This window comes from Periophthalmus magnuspinnatus, chromosome 16, assembly GCF_009829125.3.
Source record: "Periophthalmus magnuspinnatus isolate fPerMag1 chromosome 16, fPerMag1.2.pri, whole genome shotgun sequence".
Taxonomy (NCBI): domain Eukaryota; kingdom Metazoa; phylum Chordata; class Actinopteri; order Gobiiformes; family Gobiidae; genus Periophthalmus; species Periophthalmus magnuspinnatus.
Genome location: NC_047141.1, coordinates 19,346,364 through 19,363,388, shown reverse-complemented (window position 1 = coordinate 19,363,388; position 17,025 = coordinate 19,346,364). Strand labels below are relative to the sequence as shown.

Sequence of the window (17,025 nt, the reverse complement as noted above, 5' to 3'; positions counted from 1 at the left end):
AACGCAAAATAACTCCAGTATTAGGCACTGTGTGGAGTACCAGCAAGTGTTTCAGAATGGCACGGACACACAGGAGGAACACAGTAAGGGATGGTGGTTTACACTGGACTCTGAAACCCTCAGTCTTTATCTCTTTCCTCTTTTGGCGTTGGCGACATTGACAAATCTGGAAAGGTAATACAATCGTCTGACTACTTTTCCGTCTGTTGCTTCTGTAAATGAAGAGCAAAGCCATGGAGGCAAACCCACCAGCAGGCTATCTTTCAGTCTTTTATGCATTATTCATTAAACAAATCAGCTCTGCAAATCCACCCATGATGAGCATCCGTGATCCTATGTATGAAATGTCACCATCGATATGTTTACTGACTAACAGCATCATCATTTGGAATCGTGTTTTAATGTAACGGTAAGGCTCAGCTTTCACATCCATTTAACATCATGAAGACATTTGTTACATGTGACAGGTTTTCCATTCCAGAGCCTGCACCAACCAACATCCCATAAAGTAGATGGGATGGTCAGATATGTATTACACCAAAATGGTAAATTGCTTCATACATGCATACAAATACACAGTAAGAATCCATTATGTGGACCTCTGAGTTATTTGAACTATCACATAGCCCAGACACAAGCCCAAACTTCTCTCTTTAAAGGTCCTTAAGACATATTATATTCTTGTTCTTGTGAGTTTTAGCTAAGTCAGAATGTTGTCACCACATCAAAACCATACCTGAAGTTGTGTTTTGTTTCATTCACACATGTTTCAGTAACCCTTTATTATTAGTCTGTGTACATCTCAATTCAATTCAATTCATTTTATTTTTGTAACGCCCAAAATCACAACAACAGTTGTCTCGAAGGGCGTTCATGTTTTGGTTGATGGGGGAAACCGGAGTACCCGGAGGAAACCCATCCAGACACGGGGAGAAGCATGCAAAACTCCCCACAGAAAGGCCTGGGCGACCCAGGGATCGAACCAAACCTTCTTGCTGTGAGGCATGAGTGTTGCCACTCAGCCACCGTGCTGCCTACACACAAAAACAAAACAACAGGAAAAATCAGACAAAACAAGAAAAATCGGCTAGGCGAGGAGGAGCGAGGGTGGCGGAGGAGGGCCAGGTGAGGAGGAGGAAGACCAGGTGAGGAGGAGGAGAGCCGGGCGAGGTGGATGAGAGCCAGGCGAGGAGGAGAGGGAGGTGGGTGGAGGAGGGCCAGGCGGGGAGGAGGAGAGGGTCCAGCTGTCATCGGGGCATCTGAAAGAGTTACACTCCACAGGGGGAGTGGGACAGGGGACAACATGTGAATGGCATTGCTGATGAGAAAATAGGACAAAGCAGAGGATAGTGCTCAGGTTGCCATACTTCCCCCAGCTAGTTATCTCCTACTGCAGCCTATCTTATCCCGGAACATCTCCAAAGCTCTAAATGCTCTGGTCCACCTTGATGTAGTGGTAGTTTTCACGTTACCTTTACCTTTACCTTTAGTTCAGTAGAGATTGGGAATTCCAGAGCTGAAATGTTCCAAGTGATTCCAAGCATATGGAGTTTAAAAAGACAATGGAGCACTTTCTGTATTACCACATGACATCACAAGAGCAGAATTCAGACTAAATATGCAGGGTTTGTGTGTTACAAATGTGTGAATGAAACAAAGCACAACGCTGGGTATGTTTTTGATAAGGAAACAACATTATAACATAGATCAGAAAATAGCGTAAAATGGGCTCTTTTGCTGATTTATTGCTGCTTATAACTAATGCAAAGCAGGCAACATATATACAAGAAGCAGATGGCCACTTGCAGGCACAAGTGTCAATCAGACAAGACAGAGGCGAAGAGAGGTACTCTGGGTAAAAAGATTCAAATGTATGCATGCACATATAACACAATATTCAAATGGTCACCATGAAAACCATCAGGATTCCATTAAAATGAAAACATCCCATCAACTTTTAATTTACTTGAAGCATTGGAATATCTCAATAAAAATATATCCACTTTATTCCGGAAGTTGCTGTTGGTGCCGCCATCGTCATTCGGGTTGTATTATTTGGCATGAGGCTGCCCATCTTGGCAGCAGATAAGTTCTATACAGACTACAGAGCTATTTTAAAACCTCCCAGAGAATGGGTGTATTGTTGGTGCACAAGAACATAGAAAGTTTTAAACAAATGAACCTATTTTATATCTTATGTTAGAATCAGAATCAGAATAAACACACTGAATAAATACAAATACAAATAAGGGCATGCATGAAGTAAAAAAAAAAAGATATGCTTAAAAATAAAATAAAATACTTAAAGGTAGAAAATATATACAACAGCAGCATCAGAACAACAGTGCAAACATGACTTATTAAAGTGGCCGGTGATATAAAGTGTCCAGTTTTGTGCAAATATTATAAAGTGTTCATGAGACAAACTGCAGAGGGGAAGAAGCTGTTCTTATGACGAGAGGTTCTGGTCCCAATGGACCGTAGCCTCCTGCCAGAGGGAAGTGGCTCAAATAGTCCATGTCCAGGGTGAGAGGTGTCAGCTGCTATACGGCCTGCTTGCCCCCGAGTACTGGAGACGTACAGGTCCTGTAGAGATGGAAGGCTGCAGCCAATCACCTTCTCAGCAGAGCGCACAATGCGCTGCAGTCTCTGTCTGTCCCTGGCAGTGGCCCCAGCGAACCACACAGTGATGGAGGAGGTGAGGATGGACTCAATGATGGTCGTGTAAAACTGCACCATCATCTGGACCGGCAGCTTGCGTTTCCTCAGCTGCCGCAGGTGGAACATCCTGTGATGGGCTTTCTTGATGAGGGAGCTGATGGTTGGCTCCCACTTGAGGTCCTGGGTGATGCAGGTGCCCAGGAAGCGGAAAGAGTCCACAGTGGTGATGGGGGAGTCCGTCAGGGTGAGGGGAGGCAGGGGGGCTGTGACTTTCCTGAAGTCCACAATCATCTCCACTGTCTTCAGGGCGTTAAGCTCCAGGTTGTTGCTGCTGCACCAGGACACCAGCCGGTCCACCTCCCTCCTGTAGGCAGACTCATCGCCATCCGAGATGAGTCCAATGAGGGTGGTGTCATCCGCAAACTCCTCACTGTAGGAAACCTCAGCCTAGAGCCAGAAGGAAGAAAACTAAACTCATCATGAAGAGGATGAGCATCATCAGACAAGGTGTTCAGAGCCTTCCTTCTCACCTGTCTGGAGAACAGCTCAGACAGAGAAGTCTGCTGGGCCCCCAAGATTTTCTCACTCAAATGTACAATTCTACTGAGTGATTTTTTAGCTTTGATATTCAGATTCCCATACCAACACAACATAGAAAAAGTTAAAACAGACTCAACACAAGATTTATAAAACAAAGTCATCAAAGTCCTATCCACCTGGAAGTACGAAAGTTTTCTGAGGCAGAACAGATGCTGCTGACCTTTCTTGCACAGCATGTCTGTGTTATCATTAAAGTTCAGTTTGTGGTCAATCAAGGTTCCCAGGTACTTATAATTTTCCACTAGCTCTACCTCTTGACCTTTGATAACAGTCGCTCTGGGAGTTGTGACCTGTCTGCTAAAGTCAATGGACATATCTTTAGTCTTACTTACATTTAGTTTTAAAAAAGAGTTGTCACACCACTGTACCATGTCCTCAACAACTGGGCCATGGTCCTTTTCATCGCCATGCAAAAGACTGATGATGACAGGAAACAGGATCCTGGCATAGGTTCCCGGGGAGTCCAGATGCTGGAGGATGAAGTGATGGTCCAGGTTAATGGCGTCGTCTACAGAACGATTGGCTCTGTAGGCAAACTGCAGAGGGTCCAGGATGGGGGAGGTGAAGGACTTGAGGTGGTGCAGGACCAGGTGCTCAAATGACTTCATGACTAAGGACGTCAGCGACACAGGTCTGTAGTCATTAAGTCCAGTGATCCTGGGCTTCTTGGGGATGGGCACGATGGTGGACAGCTTGAAGCAGGCTGGGACGTGACATGACTCCAGGGAGGTGTTAAAAATGTCCGTGAAGACAAGAGCCAGTTCCTCAGCACAGTGTCTAAGGGTGGAAGGAGAGACACCATCTGGGCCCGCGGCCTTACGGGGATTCTGCTTCCTGAAAAGCTTAGTCATGTCCTGCTCCAAAACTGTGAGGGCAGTGGGGGAGGAGGGGGGGTCCAAGGTGGGTTTGGAGGTAATGTCCATGATGGTGAGGGAGGAGGGGGAAGGGTGTGAAACTTCAAATCTCGCATAAAAGCTGTTTAACTTTTCTGCTAGTTGTTTGTTGTCCACGGCGGGAGGGGCTTTGGGCCTGTAGTTGGTGATTTGCCTAAGCCCTCTTCAGACAGAAGCAGAGTCGTTGGTGGAGAAATGCTGCTCCAGACGTGTATTGTACTTTGCTTTAGCCTTTTCCACCTCTTTGCTAAAAGCATACTTGCAACGCCTGTAGCCTTCACGATCTTCTGCCCTGAAAGCCATCTCCTTTTCCCTCCTCAGATGTCTCAGTCTGGGTGTGAACCAGGGTTTGTCATTGTTAAAAGTCACCCTGGTGCATGATGAAACGATGCTGTCCTAACAGAACTGAATGTATGACGTCACAGTGTCTGTGTACTCATCCAGCGTCTTCTGAACTCTCGTCGGGCATTTAATAAACTGTTTGTACTTGGGCAGTTCCTGGCTCAGATTTCCTTTATTAATATCCCACTCCACATTCAGAATCTGCTCCGCGAGCACGCGCTGGGCCTCGTGCGTGTCCGCGCACGGAGGGATGTAAACAGCGGCCAGAATGAATGAAGTGAACTCACGTGGAGAATAGAAAGTCACAGTCACATCCGTACACCATGCGTTGTTGATGTAGAAACAGATACCTCCACCTTTCGTCTTTCCCCCGGAGAGTCCCCGTTGTCTGTCTGCGCGGAGGAGCTGGAATCCCTCCAGATGAAGCGCACAGTCCGGGATACGCTCATTGAGCCATGTCTCCGTGAAGCATAAGACGCAAGAGGAGGAAAAGTCCTTGTTTCTCCTCATCAGCAGCGCCAGTTCGTCCGTCTTGTTGCTGAGTGAGCGAACGTTAGAGAGGAAAATCCCAGGTAAGGGCGTGCGAGCGCCGCGTCTCCGAAGGCGCACCAAGGCCCCTGCCCGCTTTCCTCGTCTTCGGCGTCTCACTCTTTTGGCCAAAGAGTGAACAAAATCTACTGCAGGTACTAAAAAGACTGGCAGTAGATCAACAGGAGTGGTAGTTCTGATGGATAAGAGCTCTTCACGGGTGTAAGAGCACGCGAACACAGGACAGCACCAAATCACCAGGGTGACCGTATGTGGCGCCATCTTGGCAAAGCTGCAAAACCTTTCTCATATTTTCAGTTGAAATGAATGAATGAATTATTCTAATGTTTCTAATCCTTCTAGGGAAAAGCTTGATCATATTTCCATGGTCAAATTGTGCAATAGAGAAGGGGATGTAGAGCTGGTCATATGTAACAGATTAAATAATTGAAAAGCGGGGTTACTTTGTGGCAGTCTGTCTTCACTGCCCTGGGTAATGGTAATATTGGGATATGTGAATTTGATTAGGCCCCTTATTTCCTTTCTGATAGATGGAGTGCTTTCTTTAAGCTGTGTTATTCTGGTTTCTTAAAAAAAACAGATAAATTATCAAGTGACTCCTTCATCATTGAGACATACAATATAACGTTGTGTACACTGGGTTTTCAGTGATCCTTTGATCATAAAAAAGGAAAATATAGTGCTTTTACCAAGACACATAAAGGGGACCAAAAACACAGAAATAGCTTCTTCAGTCAGAAATAATCAATGGGCTCCGGCCTTTGTGAATGGAACAAAGTAAAAAAAAAAAGGCTAGGCTAATTATGAGCAAGAAGAAAGCAAAGTAATTAGTCACAGAAAATGTTACTGTTTATAATTTTTTGCATTTCAAATTATGGAATAAAAAATAGGCAAATCGGTCCATTTTGGGTGAGCTTTTTTAACAAATATTCAAGGGCAGAAGCAACAATTCCATGCTTCATTTTCAGCTATTTTTGTGTTTACTCAAATTTAGGTTCATACTTGAACTATTGAACTTACCTTTTTACTGACACACTGGCTAGGAAGCCAAATCTCTGGCCTACTTCAATTTGAACAGGGTTTCTCTTCATGACCGTAGAGCTTTGATGGGAGGGTCATGATTTGGATCTCCCAAATCACATAAACACTCACGGCACAATGCTGGAGTGCTCTGAGAAGCCCTGCAGTATGTATCATGCTGCACTTTGATCACGCTATCAGAGGCATTCAGCAGCATGGGGCAAGAAACGCCATGCAGAGATTAGGCATGTTTTTGTGTATTATAGCCTACTGCTCACCCATTTGTTCATCAGCAGCATGACACAAATTATGGCCCATCCAACACAGACTCTTTTGTATTTTTTCATTGTTTTGATCTGCAACAATAAAAGGGAAAGGGCTTTGATGTGTTTAATTGCCCTGCAGAGAAAAAAAATAACTTGCGAGTTACGCATTTCCTGCAATGTTTAAAAATCACAAAAAAATTGTAGACACCCCTGGACATTTCTTACCTCTGCCTTTTGCAGCTATTCAGCTTATTGTTCTGTTGGGACAAGAATGGTCTGTCCGGTTCTCCGAAGAAGTGTTTCCAAATCTTTTTTGTCTTTTGGCTAACTCTAACCCTACCCCTAAGCATTGTCTCACTCTGAGTACCCCCTATATTGTCCTAGTGCACAATATATGTATGTGTATGTAAATTTAGTAATTTAGTAATTATAAATCTTTACTACTATAGCCAAAAAAAAAAAAAAAAAAAAAAAAAAAAAAAATCAATTCTGTCAACTGCTCAAAAAGTTTGGGAGTGAAGATGTTTCTGTTTTAGAGTGAAGATTTATCTCCTATTCATAACTCCATCCTCAAGCCTAAATCAAAACAAGGAAAACAATTGTGATATATTATCTGTATGGTAATAGGTGTCAGAGCACCATTAGGGCCTTGAATGATTGCAAAATATGACTCAGTTCATACTTAGTGTAGTTCAATAAACCTGGCCTACAAACAGATACTGTAAACAAATAGGTGTGAGGTCGTTTTCACATTACCACTTGTTACATCGATATAAAAAAGAGCATTTGCTCCAAGAGTGGTGCGCTTGGGCCAGCGTGAACACGACAGTCACACTCTGGACCGCAGTAAAGTCTATATCTCCAAAGCACACATTTGTCTGTCAAGGCAGTTTGGACCAACTTAGTATCAGTCTCCGAAGGAAACTAGTCTCCTCCTGCCTCTGTCTGTGCAGGAAAGCCTGGTTCTGTTCGTGTGTTGTTCCAAAAAGCTTTTTCTCCTCCGCCACCATGCCTCCTCCGTGTACAGGCCTCTACTTTGACAATGTTCAAATCCAGGCTCAAAACGATTCTGTTTAGCTGTGCATACGACTGAAAGGTTTTTATTCTGCACTCTTCTCTTTTAATTTGGATTTTATTATGATTATTTGTGATTATTTATTATTTGATTTGTTTGTATTTTGATTTTAATATCTTTCTTATTATATAAAGCTCTTTGAATTACTGTGTACAAATTGTGCTATACAAATAAACTTGCCTTGCCTTACAGTCGTCACTGTATATTTAGCCACAAATGAAAGAAAAGACCATTGCGTATAGTGGAAGCGAGTGTGGGCGCACATATTCACTGGCTTCTGCCTGCTTGAAGCATGTTGTCATTGAAATAAGTTTGTCAAATATATTTTCTTGCTTTAATTATATTAATGCCAAAATTATCCCACAAAAATATTATTAACAATGTAAAATGTGCTACAAAGATTAGATGACAAAGATGTGAAAGAAAATTCAAATCTGTCAAGTTTGCAAGTGAGTGAAGACATTTTGCTGCACATCCAAGCTGTTTCTTCAGCTCTGGTCAGATTACTGGTGGACACTGCCTTATATCTGTCTGAAGGGAGGAGCTGGCTTCACTGAAACTACCACACATATTGTTTACAGTTTCTGTTTGTAGACTAGGTCTAATGAGCTACACTAAGTGTGAACTGTGCCTGAGTCATACTTAGCATAATCATTCAGGCCCCTAATGGGTGTTCTCACACCTATTAGCATAATGGCCAGCCCTATTGTTTTCTTTGTTTTGATTCGAGTCTGAGAATAGAGTTAGAAAACAAGAGATGATGTCTAAGACCTTCATTCCTCTTCAAATGGTATAGTAATTCCAGGTACCCCAAGTGGCAAACACTTTTTAAGGTTAGGTTAAGGTACATTTAATTGTCCTCGTAGGGAAATTTGCAGATATAAGACAAACATTTGATCCATATACTCAAACGTCTCTCTGCATGTAAAAAGGCCTCAGCTCCTCTGAGTGGGGTGGCAGCTGGGGTGGCCTTTACTTCCCTTGGCCACCCGCTAAACCCACCCCTGGAAAATTGTACTTGTACTTGTACAATCATCATCATCATCATCATCATTTGACTGCCCCATTGCTTGTACATTGCATTTTTCATCCAGAAATGACCCTAAATGTACACTCTTATTAACCTTGCAGAGCAAGATGTATTCTTGCAATATTTGTGAGTTCACAAACTCACGAGAATCCATCTTGGCGTGCCCCCACTGGTGCGATATGGCCAATGGGCAGTTGGCTCACCAGTCACAAGCAGCATTGAGTTTTGTGGGGAAGCCAAAGGCAAAGCACTCAAGTGAACCAAAACAAACATGGCGACACCGACAGACATACTTCACCTTGTTAAAGCATCAATATAAACTATTTTGTTTGTGGAAAATGTGCAGAAGGCAAGTGCTTTGTGCATTAGTGGACAGAGAAGATGTTTGTGCTTTTCTCTCAAGTGGATGTAACAAAAGTTAGATTTTTTTTGTCTCTTTCGCTGTTGTGACTCTTCAACCAATCAGATTCAAATAAGCATGATGACGTTCTGTGTTTCCGATTGCTTTCAGTGAGCCACTCTGATTAATTATGTGTAGAACTCAGTTCAGAGTGACACACATCAATCTGGCATGAGCCATGTTACACTCTTTTCTGTTATTGTCAAATAATTTAATTTATCTTCCTCCCGCTGTGGTCATAACTATGGGCATGGGCAGTCATTCAGTAGCAATAGGGTCTTGTAATCCTTTGTGTTTATTATATTTTCTGCTTTTAAGTTGATAATATCCTGTGTTTTCTTCATGGTTTGTGGCGGGTGAATTAAAGGAGCAGGCACTTGGATATTACAAAAGTGGAGAAATCAGCCCTGAGGATCTGAAAACTCTTATTTCTATAAACTAATTGCAAAGGGAAATTCATTGCCATCATTACTGCCACTGCAGCCTCATCTCACTCCACTGGGATCCAACTTCCTAGAAAAACTCTATGATTTGAAGATAGGACAATTTATCATAGCCTTGCATAGTCCTCCCCATGTGTTTTTCGAGCTAGGGATGGCTGATGCAGTTAAGTATGCTATAAATTTACTCTTCATTTTAGTTACCCAAGCTTATCTCGCTAAAGGGGTGATGTGGTGATACGAGAATATAACATTTCTGTACTTCAGTGGGCGATGGAGAAAAATTAGCCCTACCTATGATTAAAAGCAATACAATGCTGGACATTATATTTGTATAGTTAATACAATACAATACAACATATTTTTTCTGTATCTTTATAGCTCCTATCCTACATTCAGAAGTTCCCATTTAATATAATTGGAAAATGCATGATAAGAAAAAAACAAAACCAAAAGGAGGGAAGATATAATTGTCTGTAAGTGTCTTGCCCAAGGACACAACAGCTGTCCATCCAACAGCAAGACTCAAGCCGTCCCCACCTGAACTACTGCCTCCCTCTTTCTAACAAATAAAACATCTTTTGATGCTTTTTGTATTTACAATTTTAAACTAATGACACAAACATATGTGAGCTCTCAGCGTTGCTCTTAGGACAAAGCTTGTTTACCTAAATAGAAGTGTGAAATTTATACTGTTGTAAAAGAGTTGCTGTCAGATTTCATGTTTACAAGTGACATCCATCTCTTATTTCCAAATGGGTTGGGGGAATAAACACAGCGAGCCTGTTGATAAAGAAATGAATTAGTGAGGCAGTGCATTAACCTTTAGTGAGACACTGAATAATGATGGATTTCCACTGACCCCTTTCCACTGGAGTACTGTATTCAGACGTAGCCTATTCACTTTAGTGGGTTCATTCTCGTTACTGTGGAAACGTGAAAAGGTGAGAACAGCTTTCATATGTTCAAAATGACACTTCCTTGTCAAGCGTGAATACACAAATGTTAACTAATGATTAATCCACCAACAAAATGTGGTGATACATGACGGTGTTGCACTTAAAAGTAAACACATATTCAATTATCAGTAGGAATTAAAATTGCCAAATTACACAGAATAAGAAACCATTTTGTGAAAAGAACCAGGTGTGCCAGGTGCAAAAGCAGCTCTGAACTGTAATACGTTTACCTTTTGTTCCAGCGGAGGATAGATAAGTAGATAATCGCCAAGGCAGCTTAACACTTACATACAACATTCACACTGCTTAAGGGAGGTGACTGTTTGTAAAAAGGTGTTAAAATGCCCTGCCCGTATGCTAAAATGAATAAATACACCCAAGTCATTTTGAAAGCTTTGCTACACCCTCAGCTCTAGTTAAACAATTGGTTTAATGAAGCAATTGGTATTAGCAGGGATAAACATAATAAACACAGTGGGGAATAAACATCATCATTTCACTGTTTTAATTCATGAATCATGTTTATATTTTTGTTTTGTTATTCAATGGTACAAAATAAAAAGAAATAATAATACATTTTACTTTATTTTGTCATATTAAAACAAATTTAACAAAATCCTGAACATACACAAGACACACACTTTTAATAATTGCCATATGAAAGTAAAAAAAACAAAAAACAATAAAATAAAATCTGATTATTGAAACTATGACTATCTTGATCTCAATGAATTCAGTCGATCTTCAATTAACTGCACACATCTACTTATACCAAGGGTGTATCTCCAAATTCTGGGCCCTGGGTACAAATCATCTGCACCTGAACGTGTACAGTAAAACAACACATATAACTTATTGTTCAACATTATAAACATCAAATGGAAAATTAATAAATGTATAAAATATCTTCCAAATCATACCATGTGAATCAATTATATGAAGTCGCACATGATCAAGCTCAAGCCCATTTTGCCAGTGGCGGCAGTCCACCTGTGACCTATCCCTTCGAAGTACAGCATTTCACAGTGGTTTTCAGCGCAATTCACAAAATCATCCAGGCAGAACGCAGAGCGACAGTGACCTATAGTGCAATGTGGGATAGAGTGGTTTGTTCTCACTAGATAAATGTTGAATGAAAATGCCAGAATCCCTGTCTTGTTATCTTAAGGGGTAAAATGTCGTCCAAATAATTGCAAAATGGAACCCATCAAAAGCAGAAACATATTAAGAAGTACATTTGGAACTTATGGCTGTAGAAAGAACGCATTTATAGGAGTAGGATTTTGCTTAGGTTTTGCACTCTTATGACATTTTTCAGACAGACTTTGTATATCCTGTTTCTCTCCTGTAGCCATCGATCAATGTCCAGGCTGCAGCTTCATATCTGTGAGCTGAGACTGCTCATGTGCAAACTGGATATGAAGTAGACAGGAAGAGAAGAGAGGCAGCAAATGAATGCCACATCTTATATTTGGAAACACAAGTTTTTCAGTAGGATCATTTAAAGTTTGAATTGTGCACAGATATCTTCTTTTCCATTTGTATTTGTCCACTGATCCAAAGGTTTGAATCCCGCTCTCGACATAAACATAATTGGTTGAGCAGTCAGATCCACTGGCCCACAGCTTGGCGTTGCGATTCCAGCTCTCACAAATGAATACTGTCGCTGTGTTGTTGAGCAAGACGCTTACCTTGTCTCGCTCATAGTTTCTGTGTACACTGGTGTATGAATGTGTGTGTGAAGGGGTGAGTGGTTCATTGATGTAAAGCGCTTTGAGTACCTAGAATTTGGAAAGGCTCTATATAAAAATGTGACTATTTACCAGCTACTATTTGCAGTTGGTACAGAAATATTCATTCATCTGGGGGCTGGCAGTTCAATCCCACATGTTGCTTGCTGTCATTGGGCAAGACACTTCACTCACCTGTGACTTTGTTATATTGATTGTGGTCAGACCCTTACTGCCACTGAGTGTGGCAGATAAGTGCTAAAAACACTTCTTTATAAAGCAATTTTGAATGTCTCGAAAAGCACTTTATAACACTAATGCATTATCATTATTCTGGTTTATTCCTTCCTTTTTGTGGATGGCTGCAGCCTATCCCATCAGGGAGGAAGAGAGAGAGAATCCATAGTAGCAGCGAGGAACATACTAGACCAATTTGTGACTGGACTAAATATAAGCAAGGCATCCTTTGATTTTTGTGTAATTGGTACCTCAAAGCAAGGTTAGTAAGAGATATCATTACCTTAAGTACACTTTTAAAGATACACTAATTTGGAGTTTGGAGTGCAAGTCTTTTTGCAAGGAAACTGAGCAGAGGAAGTGCAGTGAGGCAAGGAGGACTGGGGTTTATTCTCATTTTAAAAGAATGTGAAAGAATCCGCATATGCCTTTGTGTCAGCCTTGCACAGAAAACTCATTACAACAACTGACAAGACAAGAAGAAAACATGGTCTTTTTTATATAATGTAAAATGTTTTTGAATATTAAAAATAATACACACTCAATATTTTTAGTACAAAGAGTTCTTGCGCACTCCTTTCATTTCCAGTATGTGTGTTTTGTGTCTTGCATCTCAAGCAGGTGACAAATGCTTCTTAGCCAGTCCCCACCATTCATCTAGAGATACTGCCCTTCTGGTTAATGAAGACAGGGAGGGTCAGAGCACAGAAGTCTTCCCCAGGACAGAGAAACTGGAAGAGCCAGGGCAATCACCAGTTCACCTGCACTCCACCTGCCCAGCACTCAATCACAACAATGGCAAATGAGAAAGGGCATTTAGGAACACTTGCTTCTTACAATTACTAATATTAACAGCACCATGGTCTCAATGTCTCAATGATATGTTTGTTGATGTAACCGTTTTACGAGTTTTAAATCTGGTGTAGGGGTGGACCTCAGAAACCAATAGTTGCTCTCCAGTTTGTCCTTACTTCATCCAGTTTGACTTTAGACAACTTCTGTTAATGCAATTTTTCCAGCAAAATCACATGATGTCGTAACATTTAAAGCACAGTTAACAGATGTGTAAGCTTAATAATCAGCAACAAACAAAGGATACAAAGTGAGCCGTCCCTCTCCTGATCTGAAGCACCACTGTTTGCGACAGATAGATACACCCGCTCACTGATGATGACTGTGTATGTGAGTGATGAATCCATTTTAATAAAGACACATAGAGAATGAAAGAGATTAATAGGAAAACTGGGGGGAAAATTTTGTTTTAATTGAAAGCCATTTATACAGGTGGTACAATGTTACATAATTTTCGGCTCCTTTTTGTCTTGATGCTATCTGAAAAGATAATACAGCACAGCTATTTTAAACCTCTTATCGTGGGGTAACTGCAGGTGTGTTCAAACCCTGTTGCACGATGCAAGTATATGTACGCAACACTACACCGCTATGTCATTTGTGTGCCAATGAGCACAAAGATAATATACATGGCTGCATTCTTAATGATACACTCAACATGGAGATTTATAAGGGTGGACTTGTGGGGTCACTTGACTAAACAGAAATGTGGCAGCTAATCTGTGCCATTGCTCAACACACGTTTTACACTGGTAAAGTTCCAAGCATACCATTTTGATAAAAAAAAAAAAAAAAATGACATCACAATTATGTACTCAAGTGTTTTACCAAAGAACACAACAATAGCACTGAAAGACTGTTGATGTATTTAAGAGAAGGCAACTCTACAAAAAAATAAAAAATAATAATAAAAAGTGTTGGTTATTGTGGGCCCATATGTCCCTCAATGCTGTGTTATTCCCTATCTCTTACCAAAGCCATGACAAATTGTAGTAGACCTAACTTGTGTCACCTGTGGGGGAGGAGGAGGCTGAGAAGATAAGTCACATATAGAGCAGGATAGACACACTATTTCATTGAGTAACTCCCCTTTCACCATCCACCATAAAACTCACACAAGTGCGGTCTTGACTACTGCCAGATTTTTCTTAGCGTCTCACCAGACTGCTGTCTTGGTGCTGCTGCTAGCTCAGAGAAAGGCAGGTTTTCTTTCTTTCTTCACTCTGAAGACCATTAGTTCATACCTACAGCAGGGCCACCCATCAATCTGTCTGCCAGAGAGGGATGCGGACAATTCCACTAGAGTATATTAGGATTCAGGAAGTATAACTCTGTTTTTTTTGCACTCAGGTCTTTAGGGATTCTGAGAGGCAAATCAATGAATATCAATCAATATTACTCACAAATGAATTTAAAGAGCATTTACTGTGGCTACACTGTAACCTCTCCTCATAGTAAGAAGGTCCTTGGTTTGATTCCGGGGCCAGTTGATGCCTTTCTTTATGGATTGTGTATGTGCTGTCAGTATCCAGGTGGGTTTTCTTCAGGGAACCTCATAAACCTATAAACACCCCTGTCCCCTGCAGCACTGGGTCAAGAGCCTGTTTAGGGCAAATTTCCCTATAAATCCCTCAAACCTAACTGCTAAACAAGAAGATTTTCACATCAATTTTTGGAGACTAAATGAAATGCATGATCCATCTTTGGCAATATTGGTCCAAGATTTAAGCCTATACTTTTTTCAGCTTAAAACCATTTAACCTCAAAAGTTGTAATTAAATAAATCCACAGAAATAACTTTCTAAAAAGTCCAGAAAAGGAGTTGGGTGGGGGCAGAGGTCTTTCATAATAAGGCACAGTTTTAATTTCAAACTGTGAATGAGCTCATTAAGTGTAGAGGACAACCCCAGTGCATCCTTAAAATATTGTGCCCTGAACTGAATCTGGGGTCAATATGAATTTTTTCTTTAATCATTATAAAGTTTTATATTTTCTAAAAGGTTGTGCATCGTTAAAACCTGTTATCTAGTTAAATATGTTTAGATCGTTATTTAGTCTAATTGAGCGCGCATTTCCCCGTCATATGTGTAAACCAATTATGATATTTGAACGTTGTATAAGTCAAACAAAGATGACATTTTAGAAAGAAAATATTGTGTTATTGTGTGTGGTGAACTAGGTGTGTCTTCACAGGTAAATAGAGACATCGTGTGGTTCTTTTTGACCATTACAGCGCCATGTGTCAGACTCGGAACCATTGCGCATCTTGTTGTTTGTTGTCGGACTGTATACTCGATAGCACCATCTCTCAAAGTTGTGGAGGGTATGAGAGGCAGTTTTGATGAACACAGTTATAGACGCTTTCAAACAAAGCTCATCTGTTATATTGGTATATTGGCATTTTTTGCGCGTATCTTTTAAAATTAAGGGAAGACGGACTAACCACGTGCGCAGCAAACGGTGAGTCTGGAGCTTCTATTCAACAGTAAACACATGTCTTGTCCTTGGAGTGTATTATTTTAAGTTGTTTGTGTGTGTAGTATAAAACCTGCAGGTGAGACATGAACAAAGATACTAGACTGAAGGCAACAGTGAACCAGAAGCTGACAGAGATGGGTGAACGAGAGAGGTGAGGTCTATGTTAGTCTTTAGTGTTTACTGAAAAGCAAAATGTACCACAAATAGTAGTTCTCCTAAGCTTAAATCAGTGTTGAAACTAACACTGCTTCTAAATGAAATGTTTTTTTAAGATTTTTATACCAGTTACATATTTGCTAACCCCTAAACAATTTCACTGAAGACTCAAGGAACTTTTGAGAGCCAAACTCACAGAGTGTGGATGGAAAGATCAGATGAAGGCTCATTGCAAAGGTATGAAGTAACCTCTTGACTTAAAATTCAAGCCTATATAGAACTTGGTTTTCATATACATTTTATTTTCTGAAAGTTTCTGTTAAAAAAATAAATCAATAAAATTAAATATTGCAATAAAATGTCATATCTATAGCCTAGCTGAGTGGTATAGAGTACAGTATAAAATAAACAGGTTTAAGAGTAATGGTCTGCAGCAGCAGTTAAATCATAATTTGCTCACCATGAACTTGAAAATATATTTCTTGTATTATTTTGTTGTCTTGTATTATCTCTGTTTTTAATTAAAAGTCAATTAATGTTTTACTTTGTAGAGGTTATAAAAGAGAAGGGCCTGGAGCATGTGACTGTGGAGGATCTGGTGGCAGAGATTACTCCCAAAGGAAGAGGTAACACTTTAGTTTTCCAAAAATATTTGTTGCAGACTTTGAATACGTATTCTTTTCTGCCTTTTTGTAGCGATGGTGCCTGATAGTGTCAAGAAAGAGCTTCTCCACAGAATAAGAGCCTTTCTGTCTCAACACGCCTCATAAGCCACACTATTTTTGCTGATTTGTTTTTACTTGATTTTTAGAACTTTTCACTTGTTTTAGCAGTATGCTTTGTTGTACATTTTTTATATGACTTTAGATTATATATCTATGGAGTTGCCTCATGTATTAGTATTATACAGTCTCAATTCAAATTGAATATTATAGCCTATAGATTAAATAGATAAAAGTGGCCTTTTTTGTTGAGAGAATGATATATGAGTGAAATCTTTTTAGATAATAAACAACCTTCACAGAAAGATGCACTCTGAGCAATGGTTTGATTCTAGCCCGGACTCGGGGATTTTGTTATTAATATTAAGTTTAACTATTATATCACAATGTTAATGCCATATACCTTGACCACTATTGTTGCTGTTCACAGCAGTTTTTCCAAATTATTGATGATGCAATAGATGTAAATACAGATAAATACTCTTGCTCTGTAACCTTTTCACTCATTCATGGACCAGCATAGAACTGTATAATACCCAGACGAATCTGTATAAAAAGAGGCTTTGGAGATCAAATTATTAAGATTAGATCCATTCATTCTTTTTTGTTAAGTTT

General features: G+C 40.3%; 1 protein-coding gene across 1 annotated transcript; it reads left to right on the top strand.

Annotated features, from left to right (window-relative positions):
• Positions 1 to 15,368: 15,368 nt before the first annotated feature.
• On the top strand, positions 15,369 to 16,546 carry eny2 (ENY2 transcription and export complex 2 subunit). The gene is made up of 5 exons (XM_033981185.2): positions 15,369 to 15,514; positions 15,595 to 15,683; positions 15,855 to 15,925; positions 16,240 to 16,314; positions 16,385 to 16,546. The coding sequence occupies exons 2-5, from the start codon at positions 15,616 to 15,618 to the stop codon at positions 16,456 to 16,458; spliced, it is 288 nt and encodes a 95-aa protein (XP_033837076.1). The 5' UTR covers positions 15,369 to 15,514; positions 15,595 to 15,615; the 3' UTR covers positions 16,459 to 16,546.
• The last annotated feature ends 479 nt before the right edge of the window (positions 16,547 to 17,025 follow it).